At 38.3% G+C, this 12,418-nt stretch overlaps 1 protein-coding gene across 1 annotated transcript in view; it reads right to left on the bottom strand.

Annotated features, from left to right (window-relative positions):
• The window catches only part of ADAM23 (ADAM metallopeptidase domain 23), a 159,531-nt gene that overhangs the window by 34,085 nt on the left and 113,028 nt on the right, over positions 1-12,418 (bottom strand). The window contains exons 11-17 of the mRNA XM_061204199.1: positions 11,589-11,752; positions 10,485-10,569; positions 9,636-9,726; positions 7,249-7,297; positions 4,848-4,947; positions 1,391-1,462; positions 713-802 (exon numbers count right to left, since the gene is read on the bottom strand). Coding sequence (XP_061060182.1) covers positions 713-802; positions 1,391-1,462; positions 4,848-4,947; positions 7,249-7,297; positions 9,636-9,726; positions 10,485-10,569; positions 11,589-11,752 — 651 coding nt within the window. The remainder of the gene's footprint in view (positions 1-712; positions 803-1,390; positions 1,463-4,847; positions 4,948-7,248; positions 7,298-9,635; positions 9,727-10,484; positions 10,570-11,588; positions 11,753-12,418) is intronic.

Below are 12,418 nucleotides of genomic sequence, written 5' to 3'. Positions count from 1 at the left end.
AGCTAGAATCGCCTAGATTACCACATGCATAATATCCTTTTGGTGTTGTATAAAATTAAATCATATACTTTTATGGTTTTGAAGAATATTAGAGATTTTATAGATGAGAAAAAGGAAAATTTAAAAAACGATTTTTTAAAAAATTAACCAGAGGTCTCTAAAGATGGAAGTAACTGTGTGTCCACACATACACAAGTTGTGCATATACACATATAAACATACATACATATATTACTTCCTTATCTAGCTTTCTTGCCTTTATAAGGGATTTTAAATATCAAATATAAAAATATGAGCACTAGGTTTTCTGCTCAGGGTCTAAAATAAATTAGGATGAGTTTTAAAGAAAAAGGTTATAAGTAGGGCTTATTAGAAAAAGACCACAAGAATTGTCCCTCTTCTATTCAACTATTTAATTTGGTTTTCACTCATGATAGTAGAGCAATTCTCAATGTTTATTTTGGAAGGATTATAGATATATTTTCTTAGGGAGGTACCAGAGAATAGGATGGTTGGTAGTGAATCATAGTAAAGATAATCGTTGTAACCCACAGAATTTGGATAGATTTATTGATTCTACAAAATCGCCAGGCTAATATGCACAGTGTCGATCAACAAGTGTGTGACAAGTTGTACAAATACTCAATGTACACATTGAGATATTTGGCTAATATGTCAACGATAAGAAAGATGAAACTGTCAGAGAACTCACAAGACATGAGGTATTATTACAGCAGGGCCCGTCGCTGCAGTGGGCCCCATTGGAGAGAGAGCATTTCTTACAGCACAATCCATAGCATTCCTAGAGAAAACACTTCACGTGAGTAAGGAAACCTACCCACTGGTCATTCAACATTCTCTCCACATGTAACTTATGCGTAATCCACGTGAGGAGATGTATATAATTAATAGTAAGCAAATCTTTTAGGAAAGAATGAACCACTTTAAGCAATGATAGATTCCTTCCAGCTATACTTCTCAGCAAAGTACGATCTTCTAAGAAGGGGCTTCTCTACCAAAAAGTAAGCTTATTTTTTTGCAGGCACCCAACCCTTGGTTAGCTCTGTTATATTCTTAATACTCAATCTAGTTTTACAAAGACAAAAATAATATACAACACAGAAAGAATTTTCATGAGTTAGTAAAACTTCTCTGAGATGAATATGAGCTATGAATTTTTAAGAGATACGAACTTGATTAGAAGAATCCATTAGGTTTCTTCAGACAGAGCCAATGATTAATTCTAACGTGTCTGAGCTAGGGTTAAGCATTGATGAGAGAGCTCAGAAATAAAGGCAGTAAGACCACAATGAATGATGGGGCAGACTTCCCACTAACGCTATTCTTCTGGGTAGATGTGCTGAAGGTAGAAAAGATCTCTTATACCTACCACATGGATTCCACAATCACACTCCTCCCCAGCTTCCACATATCCATTTCCACATTCTGTGGGCTCAAATAGCTGAAAGAGATTAGAAAGATAAAGGGAAACTATTTTAATTTATCACAGAAAATCAACACTCCAATCAGGCTATGTACATGGCCCTATAATCAGCTATCATGTGGTATTCTTCTATGATCCGTTGTTATGACATCTTACAAAGTGTCTGTGTGAGAATCACTGTCAATTTATTAATAACACTTCTAAAAAACATAGTTTAAATGGGGTAATATCTCTTGGAGGATTCTCCGGTAGTGGGCTCCAGAGATGACCTCTACCATTAGAGCTACTTTTCAGAGAAATAAGCTGTCAAGAGGAATAGATCACTTTTCATATTTGCTAATGGAGCTAAAATGCACTGCTAATAAGACTCACAGATACCTAATTTGTTGACTTATAACCAGGCAGCTGAGAAGATACAAAAACTGTCAAGAAGATAAAAATGCTTCATTCACAGCTAAATGTGATATATGCCATCAAGTAAATGCAAATAAACTTAGGAAAAAAAAATGTTGCTGGAAATCCATGCCCATCATTCTCAGCAAAAAGAAATCTGCACTGTCCGAATCATATTAAGTAAATGTGCAGACATATGCACAGATGTATAGAAATTTCTCAATCATTCCTGGAGCCATAGGAGAGTCAAATTTCTAGAATAATCCACCCTACTGGTGCTATGAACTTGCTTGCCAAATAAACTGTATTACAGACCAGTTGTTGAGGCAGCTGATTATTTATAAGAAACATTCCTATTTCCCTTCACCTGGGGCAAGATTTTTCTGTGTGTATCTACTATACTCAGGTGAAGATTAGAACAGGACATCCCAACCCAAATGCTCAGAGCCGTATCTATGACAGGGAGAGGCACACACCCAAGGAACAGCTGCCTTCCACTGAGTCCACCAAAGAAAGATCTGATCCTCTTTCCACTTCCAGGAAAGGAAAATTGTTATAAGGAGCAAGGAATTTTTCCACGCTACTTGGGTGGGACTTCCCCATGGGAAAATCCAATGACTAAAATCAACAGTCTTCATCTCCGTGATATTTTGATCAGCAGGGAGGAGAAAACGGAAAAGGGAAAGGCAGACTGGAACACGAGTAGGGCTTTATATCAGGACTCCCATGCAACCCACTGTTCGATTTCATTCTTAGGACTCTTCTTCCATCCTGAGACAGGTCACTATCACAAACCATATGGCAAACATGGCAGTTGAGAAGGTTCCCAGAGCACAGAAAAGATGCACTTAGATAATGTGAAAGTAACTCATAAAACCTGCATCCATCCATCCATTGACTACAACACTTGGAAGAAAGTCAGTTCTTTCATACATACATATAAATTATTCCACTGTAATCCAAAGCAGCTTTTAAAAAATTATTCTATATATGTTTTTTAAAAAGAAAGAATTCCATATTTACTAATTTTTAAAATTGAAGATGTATATGTATTTTTTTTTTTTTTTTTTTTTTTTTTATTGGCTGTGTTGGGTCTTCGTTTCTGTGCGAGGGCTTCCTCTAGTTGCGGCAAACGGGGGCCACTCTTCATCGCGGTGCGCGGGCCTCTCACTATTGCGGCCTCTCTTGTTGCGGAGCACAGGCTCCAGACGCGCAGGCTCAGTAGTTGTGGCGCACGGGCTTAGTTGCTCCGCGGCATGCGGGATCTTCCCAGCCCAGGGCTCGAACCCGTGTCCTCTGCATTGGCAGGCGGATTCTCAACCACTGCGACACCAGGGAAGCCCCTATGTATTTTTATTTAGTTTCCACATTATCCAAATAATTTGCTTTCTACTCACAGGCAATTTCAGAAATCTAATGATGGATGCTTATACACACACTAGAGATCTTAGTATTTCCAAACAACTCAGTGTTGTTTCCTCAGGCATGATGCTTATAATTAGCTGGTGAGCTGCAAGGCAGGTAAAATTAGCCATGTACTTTGCAATTCAGAAATGCCAACAGCTCACATTAATTCATTATTACTCACTGCACCCATTTTAAACACTCTGAAGCTTTCAGATTTCTGTTGCATTGAGATCGATGCCATGAAAAGCAGGGAGCTGAGTTTAATGATGCAAGGTCACTTTAAAATTCCTGTTTCTTTTTCTGCAGCCTTACTGAGATTTTATACAGCTGTCAGGCATCAAAGTATCATCCCTAACTTAGCAGTATCACTTAATTATGGGGATAGGAATAAATTATTCTGACAGTTATTGACATCAGACACTGATTTTTTAAAAAAAGGCTAACATGATTTCACTGCTCTCTCAATTTGCAGAGTTATTAAACATTTTGTATAGCAATGGACTATATTTGACTTATGATGTAGTATCTTAAAAAGAAATATGAAATGTGCAATGTTAGAATGTCTATGCCATCTGCTAATTCGCATCAATCCTGTCCTTTGCCTGTTAGGCAACTTCGTTTCTAAACATGTTATTGGTCGACAGTCCCATATCCAAAAGCTCTATAGCCTGTGAGTTTAAGAATTCTGGCTTTGCTGGATTTTAGAAAAGTATGATGCATTTACCCTGTTCTATATAACGGCCCTGAGGGGTCTGGTATACACCTTATAATCAAACACATTAACATTTGTGCAGTAAGACTTATGAATACTTACACTATGAGGGATAAATAAAGATTTTCAGTTCAGGATAAGTTTTACCATCCACTATGTTTTCTGCAAACTCATAAAAAACACTTCCAATTTTCAGAATTTTTGAATTAAGGAATTGTGGATAAGAGAATATGACATTGTGTATATAAATTTTAATGAAATGCCAATTGACAATGTGGACCTTCCCAAGTAAAGATATATATGTATATTCATATATATATATATATATATATATATATATATATATATGCTTGTATTTATGGGGTCCATAAATACTTGGGGTCATTTTTTGGCTGGCTGATATTAGTAATGCTTTCTATCTGGGAGAATGGACCACACATACCCACCCCTGCCAAAGAAAGAAAGAAAGTAAGAAAAGCCTAGAAATTAGTTATACCCCTAGAGAAAATGTCAAGGGGAAATAGAATTTTTGTCAGAGAAATGGGCTAAAGTAATGTATCTTAATCTAACCCACTATCTCTTAGCAGCAAGTGAAGACCCCAACATGAAAATTACAAAGATATTTTAATTGAAGGACTGTCTGTTTGTTTTTTGGAGAGGAGGGCCAAGAAGAGGTACAGCTAGCACTGAAACACCAGAGCTTCAGAACAGTGAAACTATGGTCTTGTAATTCATTTAAACGAGACTTAATCTTTAACGTGATAAAGTCTTTTATAACTGAATATTAATCTGATTGGAAAGAAACCTGCTTTCCAAGCCAAGTATCTGATATTTGGCATAGTTCCATTGTAAAAAAATTGGAGAAATAATTACACTTTCTAAATTACTAACCTTTGTTGGCCTGTTGAAAAGACAGGCTCCACCCCCTCTGTGTAAAAAGTCTCTATACTCCAAAATGCTGCACTTTGAGAACTTTCTGGAATGGGATACCCTGAGGAAATAAAGAATCAATTATGTAAAAAATTTACCAAAAGCAGTCATCAGTGAAGAAAATTAAACCCTTGAATTAGAATAAAATCATCACTCTGGATCCAGATGATTCTACACAAACTTTGACAAGGCACTTACGTTCAAACTGCTAAGTAAGTATGTGTGGTAGAGTCGGTAAAAATAGAAATTCAAAGAAAATCACAGATTTGGGGGCTAGGTTACAATCTCCTTAGCAGTCAAGCCCCTTTGTGCTCAGGCTTGAAAGAGTTTTTGAAAAGTTCATCCCCAAACTTCATCTAGGCTGTATATTAAAATGTGGTTACTAGCACTGACATATATACACTACCAAATGTAAAACAGATAGCTAGTGGGAAGCAGCCACATAGCACAGGGAGATCAGCTCGGTGCTTTGTGACCACCTAGAGGGGTGGGATAGGGAGGGTGGGAGGGAGACGCAAGAGGGAGGAGATATGGGGACATAGGTATACATATAGCTGATTCACTTTGTTATACAGCAGAAACTAACACACCATTGTAAAGCAATTATACTCTAATAAAGATGTTAAAAAAAATATGTAGTCACTTTTATTCGCTCTGTCTCAGTAAAGATAAGCAGGGTTTTTTTTTTTTGCCTCTGTCCTGAATAAAAGGAACTTGGGAACCTACTAGATTTTACTTTGGAGAAGGAAGTTGTGAGGGTCAACTGATTAAAGATTATGTATTGCAGGCTTCAGCGACACAACTGAGGTAAACAAGGAAACCCTAAAGAGATGTGTTAGACTATATATGTTTTTATGTGTATATACACACAGTCAAAACAGAATTGGGGTAAGCGCCTGCTGAATTAGAATTAGGTAATAGCTCCTTATTCTCAACTTCAAATACTATTTGGTAATATTCATGATTTTGCAGGAATATAGTGAACCTCTTTGTGAGTTAATCAAATTACTATCACTATGTCAGTACATAGGGGAATATTATACGTATGGTCAAGGTTAAACTGAGTCATACACATTGATTCCTTGGACATATTTGTCATAGTACTTGATTTGAGAGTACTAGGTCACTTATCTAGGATGTGATCCAATAGATTTATATTTCCTTATGTATGAGGGTAGTGTATGGAAGTAGGTAAAATCTACCATTGTTGACAGTGATCTCTTACAAGAACTATGTAGAAACATATACTTGAGAAAATACAAATTAAGCTTAAATAATTTTATTATATCCTATGGGTAGTCAGTCTAAAAATCCATTTAGAAATTGGAAGTTTAGAAGACAGAAGACCTCTCCCGATAGAACCAGTAGTATGAATGGTGTTACCGTTCTGTAGGAGGCCTCAGGGGAGGGGGAGCATGAAAGCTAACGGTTTCAAGTTTAAACTACATTTCTAGAAACATGTGTTCTAAAGTAGCAAGCATAATGGCTGACTCTCTCCTCAAGCTTTCATGCTCACACACCTCTTGTTGCCTGGACTCCTGGTGCACAAATAAGGAAGGGACTCTGTAAAAGCAGGTCAGGGCTTCTGGCAACTGGGGATCACAGGGAGGGGGCAGGACCAGAAATGGTGATGTGTTGAGCAGATGTCTGGCATGGGCAAAGGAAGTGGGAGAGACACATGAGTGAGGAAACCTCTTCTATCTATTAGGAGTGGGCTCTAGCTTAGGAGGCCTTGCGGCAGTGGCTCCCATGGGGCAGGGGTCCCTGGGAAACAGGGCCATGTTTCTAGGCCTTGGTTCACAGATGCAATGGCAACCCTCTAGTTTCCAAATTATCCACAATAGGAGACAGGAGTTAGGTGAGCAACTATTCAAATGTCTATCAGTAGAAGACCACCTAGACACGATAAATCTGTCTTAATTTGTTTAAAAAAGCTTTATTGATTATATAAGGAATACAGTACAATTTTATTACAGTAAACATGTCTATTTACGAGTTCCTTAAAATATAAATTGTTGACTAAATTGGTTTTCACTGACAGTTAGACAACCAGCTTTTATTCTAACTGTACTAAAAAATTAATGCATCCACTAAACTTAGAAGCATTTAATCATGTGCTTCCTTTAAGGGTTAATAGACGTAGAAGTGGTTACTTTATTTTACTTTTATTACCAACTTTAAATAAAAAATTAAAGTATAAAGTAAACTAGCCATTTCATTTTTTAAAATATCAGATACTGAATTATTGAATTTATTCTAAGGCTTAGCCTAAAAGACCAGTACCTGAGAGACTATGTATCTAATTATAGGTAACAATTTCAGTAAAAGGTATATAACAAATGCATGTACAATGAAAATTTACCCCGTCTCCTCCATGATGCAGCCACCCCAGGATTCCGTGCAGTCACATCCTAGTCCAATGAAACAATAAAAAGCAACAAAAGAAAAGGGAAACAACAGAAGTCACATCTTTAATTTGCATCGCAGCTCTTGAAATAGTTCCTTATTACCAATTCCATGTCAGACAGGTACAGAATGTGAAGTTTCACCAAACAAAACCTATTTCTTTTAAATCAATATTTCTTTTTCCTTTCCAACAGTATAGCTTGCTTCCTAAGATAACAGCTGCAAGAAATAAAATTGTGCCTCTCTTCATTTTTGTAACTCAGAGAATTCAATTAAGTTCCTAGTGCCAATGTTTAATGACAAGTACCTGGTCTAGAGATTGTAAAGCCTGAGTTCTAGTCCGAGTTCTGTCTGATGAGAGAGTTTCATAGGCAAGTGACTTAGCATTGCTTGGGTCTCAGTGTTTCCACCTCTAAAACGCGAATGCATCTCTCTACCTCCCAGAGTGGTTCTGGGGCTCACAGGAGATGGCAGTCTGTGTGCTCTCTGGGAACTATAAAGCTCTAATGCACAAATGCAGTGAGTCCTCACTGAAGTCCTGCTAACAGACCGCACCGGACGTTAGAGGAGAGAATTCAATTTGCTGGAGTCAAAGCAAGAATCAACCAGAGACTTGAAGAACACTAAGCTAAAAGGTTCAGCAAAAGAGAGAAATCTAAAATAGAAATGTAAAATCATCTAAATTAAATAACAACCATAAACTTAACATAGATACCACAGATGGACATATGGGTATTGTGACGGGCTGTCCTTTTCATTTATTTTTTCCTATTCTCTTTCCTATGATAGACAAAGATATTTTTAAAGAAAGACTTCCAAATGGATCTTTAAAAATTCAAAGTACAGAACGAATCTACCTAAACAAACAATTCACAAAGGAATAAAGAATTTTAGGAAGGAATTATGCCCGGCATTAGTAATGAAGCCTATTGTTCACCCTACTCCATCATCTGACTCAGCAATATCTCTCAGCTGCCCCCAGCACTGGCCTCTTCTTGGCTCCAGGCTTTTCAAACAAGGACATAAACCTGGTTCTACTCCTTTCTGGTTTTCAGGTATTGATGCCAGCCAATGAAACCTGAACCACTTCCTTTAATGTGTACTATGTGTTTCCCTGGGAAAGCAAATACTCTGAGCAAGAAATTAATAGATGAAAGTTTGTGGAGATTTGCTCAATGCCACCAGACTTAATGTACCCATAAAGTGATGACTTAATATGCCCTTAAAGGGAATCAAGACACCCTGGATATATATTTTGCTTCAAGTTTCCATAACACTATGTATTCATGACAATTATTTGATAGTAGTCAAAAAATATAAAATATAGGATAATGTTAAGGTAGATTTTTGTCCTCTTCTTCTTTAGGGAGGCTGTGGTAGAGAGGGGGACCTTTATTCCTAGCGTCTGATATTTTCACTGAGGGGAGTAGATTTCCACTTAATTCCTAGGTAACAGATTAGAAGTGAATACCTCAGGTTTTTCTTTCCACAGGATCTCATTGTGTGTGCCCTGGGCACTTTTGCCTTCTGCCACAAAAGTGTGTTAGAAATTATATTTTACTAGTGTATTGATATAAAGAGGAATATAATCCAAGTTGGATTTTATACCGATTTTAAAAGAAGTTAAAAACGTTCAAGGGCCCCCTAAAATTATTGTGGGCCTTCAACACTTCGCCACTAGAATCTCAGCCCTGTCTTTCCATCTGCATCTCCTCTGGTTAAAGAGAAGAGTGACACCCAGCAGTCACCAGCTGTGTTTTCCTACTGGATGGGATTTGTGGCTGCTTCTCTTGGCCCTGCCTGCCCAGTAGAGAAGAGTTTTCCTCTATCATCTGCCCCCATGTTTAAAAGGTCCAGGACGGGACTACCTGTACGGGAAGCTTCTCCAATGTTTCTGATGGTACTAGGTGGGTAAGTTTAATTAGAGGTAAGTAGATGGGTAAGTTTAATTAGAGTTTGAGCTCCTTTTAACTCTAGGCCTAAGCTATTTTCTGATCCAACTGTACTTGTGGTGGAGCTTCACTGACATCTTGTGTCTATACTCAACTGGTTAGAATCCAGAGGGTGAGTATTCACCACCACCCACCCCAACATTCTGCAGTGCGAGAAAGAGCTGATCACGCCCTGAGAAAGTATGATTTTATGGACTTTGAAAGGGACATTTCTCCAACCCACACAGATTAAGAATTACCTTAAATTGCTCATCTTATCATTTGTTTAGAGGAAGGAGATACACTACAGTTAAGGTATTATGACTTAGGAATGAAAAATATTTCTTTACTGACCGGACATGCATTATACAGACAGAATGGCACATGAAAGTAAGAAGGTCAATGTACATACTTGGCTTTCTGCTAGAAGGTTCCCATTGGATTCCAAGGTTTTGAGCCAGGCTCTGCGATAATACTTGGGCCACTGCCATTGGAAGACCATACTGTTTTTCAGAGTTGAAAGTGTGTGGGAAACATTTGAGAGAGGGCACAAAGCTAGTTATTATTTCTTAGTCATCACCACATTTCATCTCAGTCCCCTAAGTAGAGCCTCACAGCATCAAAAGACGGCTTACGTTCCTTATCACTTCTTCCTTGCAACTGGGCCCAAGAAGCAGAAATCCTCTCTTACCATGTGGCATCTCTCAGAACTTGATGTTCTCATATGGAAACATAAAATCATAAAAGGCTGTGCCCCATTTCAATTCATACCAAACCAAGAATAAATTCAACTTACTACAAATCTGTCAAGAGAGGTCTCCACTGAATGATGGCTACTGGGATAACCTGGTATAATAGATTCAGGTATTGACCAAGGTTTAGATTTGGTTGGTTCGACTTTTGGGATGTGTTAAACCTAACATAGGCAGAAGAGCAAATAACTTTTTAAAAAAGTCATAAAAGAAGGATAAACAAGCTTATAAGAACTTATCTATAGAGGCCAAGAAATTTCTGGGCCAATCTTTGGTTTGCATCCGCCTGATAAATATGAAAAACTATCATTATGATATGAAACAATACCTCTTTTCTAACACCAAAGACCACTTTGGGTTCTATTTACTAATACGAACCACTCATACTATAGTCTCAATGTCATTACCATTCTAAACAGGCCTGAAAAGGGAAGTAAACTAGGCCATGGGGAAGAAAGAGACTAGATGCACAGATAAAGCTCTGCTTTAGGAAAATTGATAACATTTACCTCATTCACACCAACTCCCCTTGTGCGAGAACAGACACCTCCAAAGTAACTCAGGCTGCTTCTCTTATAGTGGAATGTCACACGCCTTAGGAAAAATAAGTGCTATTAGGAAACCAATGTAGTGACCATTATGTTTCAACTCTCCGCAAATACGTCTATTGTCCTACACTGAATACCCCAAACCAACCCTCCTTTAGAAAACCAAAACCTGTATTTTAAATACCTTTAAATGTATGTTATCATAAATACCTTTAGATTAATGTTACGTTAAATAATCTCAATTGAGCAAACATCAATTGAGCACCTAACTAAGCATCATGTACTGGCACAGGAACTGAGGACACAAAGATAAACAGACCACAGTCCTTGACTTTCTTCTAGTAGAGACTATATAGTAGTTATACAAAATATTGATGATTGTAAATTGGTGATTAAACACTGAGAGAAAAGCAAAGAGTAACAGGTGAGAAGAAAGGAAGGAGGATTTTGGTTGGTTTGATCCCAGGACAGAACCTTAGAGGACTGTCTGAAAACAGCTTAGCCACCAGGGGGGAAAGGGAGCAACTTATGATATCAAAAGTGAACAAAGCACCCCTTTTCCTTAGAGATGAAACGTCAATTTTAGTCAATAGTTCATTTTCACTTTGCTGTACACCTGAAACTAACACAACATTGTAAAGCAACTATATCCCAATAAAAATTAAAAAAAAAAAGATCTAGCAAATGATTTGTTGGTGAAAGTGATGTGTGCAAACTTTCAGGAAATCTGCTTTAAAGGAGCTAACTCAGCTGGAAGGAGGGCCCTTTCGCAATCCTCCCTCCCTGGCATTCCTGCTGCCTGTGATGAAGGCTGGAGTGTCAGCAGCTGTCTTGAATCATGAGTTGACCCTGAGGATGGAAGGTCTGAAGGTAGAGATGTGCTCTGAAAGTAAATCTCATGACTGTGGAACCACCATTCCAGCACTGGACAGCCTACTTCTGTGCTTCCTATGTAACAGAGGAATCAACCTCAAACTTGTTCAGGATTGATTTATTGATATATAACCTAACTGATACAATAAAGGGATAAAGATCAACGTCAAGCCAAGGGCTGGGGATACGTACGAGATGAGATGCACAGCATCGGCATGCTGCCTGATACGCTGCCGGTATTTGGAGAACTCGTGGAGCATCTGCACAGGGTTGGTGGTGATGTCAATATGATCCTTCTCAGTCCAGGTCTCTACAGCCACCAGGACAACCCTGGTATTAAGCTGCTCCTTGTAAATCTGAGGGTATACAACAGGACAGGTGCAGGAGGAAAACACTGGGTCAAACATGCACAATCAGTGTTTCAGAGTCAGCGGAAGGACAGGAGGGGGAGGTGAGAGGAGAACACGACGTCAGAATTAGCTCATCAGAGAGAATCTTCTTTCCTTTCTCTTTTCCAAGAGCAAAAAGAAAGAACAATCATACAACTCAGCCTCTCCTACAAAGTTACTTCAATCCCAAATCAGCACCTTTAGCGGCCAGGCATCTCACTAGGGGATCCATACTAGGAGTATCATGATTCTAAAGTCTGGACATAAGTTCAAAACAGAGTTTAGTAAAATCACCCTTCCAAACCTCATAGGAGATAACAGGTTGGAGCCTGAAATACTGGTTCTGAGTAAGTGCGATGTGACCAATTACTCCTGCAGGATTGGAACAGATCACTAAATCCTTGGACAAGCACTAACACCATGGCTGGCTTGCCCTTGGAAGCCTTGTTGTATGAAAAGTAAAATAACAGTGGAAGAGAATCATGATCTGAGGCCAAAAGAGGGAAAAGCAGACTTACATTACCTATGTCACCCTCACCACAGGGTGACATCACTCGTAATATTTAAATTGTAATTTTCTGCTCTCTTTTTCTGCTTTTGGCCCAGTAGCTAAATAATTCACACATGTAAGCA

The sequence above is a fragment of the Eubalaena glacialis genome, chromosome 1 (assembly GCF_028564815.1).
Source record: "Eubalaena glacialis isolate mEubGla1 chromosome 1, mEubGla1.1.hap2.+ XY, whole genome shotgun sequence".
NCBI classification, from domain to species: domain Eukaryota; kingdom Metazoa; phylum Chordata; class Mammalia; order Artiodactyla; family Balaenidae; genus Eubalaena; species Eubalaena glacialis.
The sequence above is the reverse complement of the archived record's forward strand: the minus strand, read 5'-3'. Positions and strand labels throughout refer to the sequence as shown.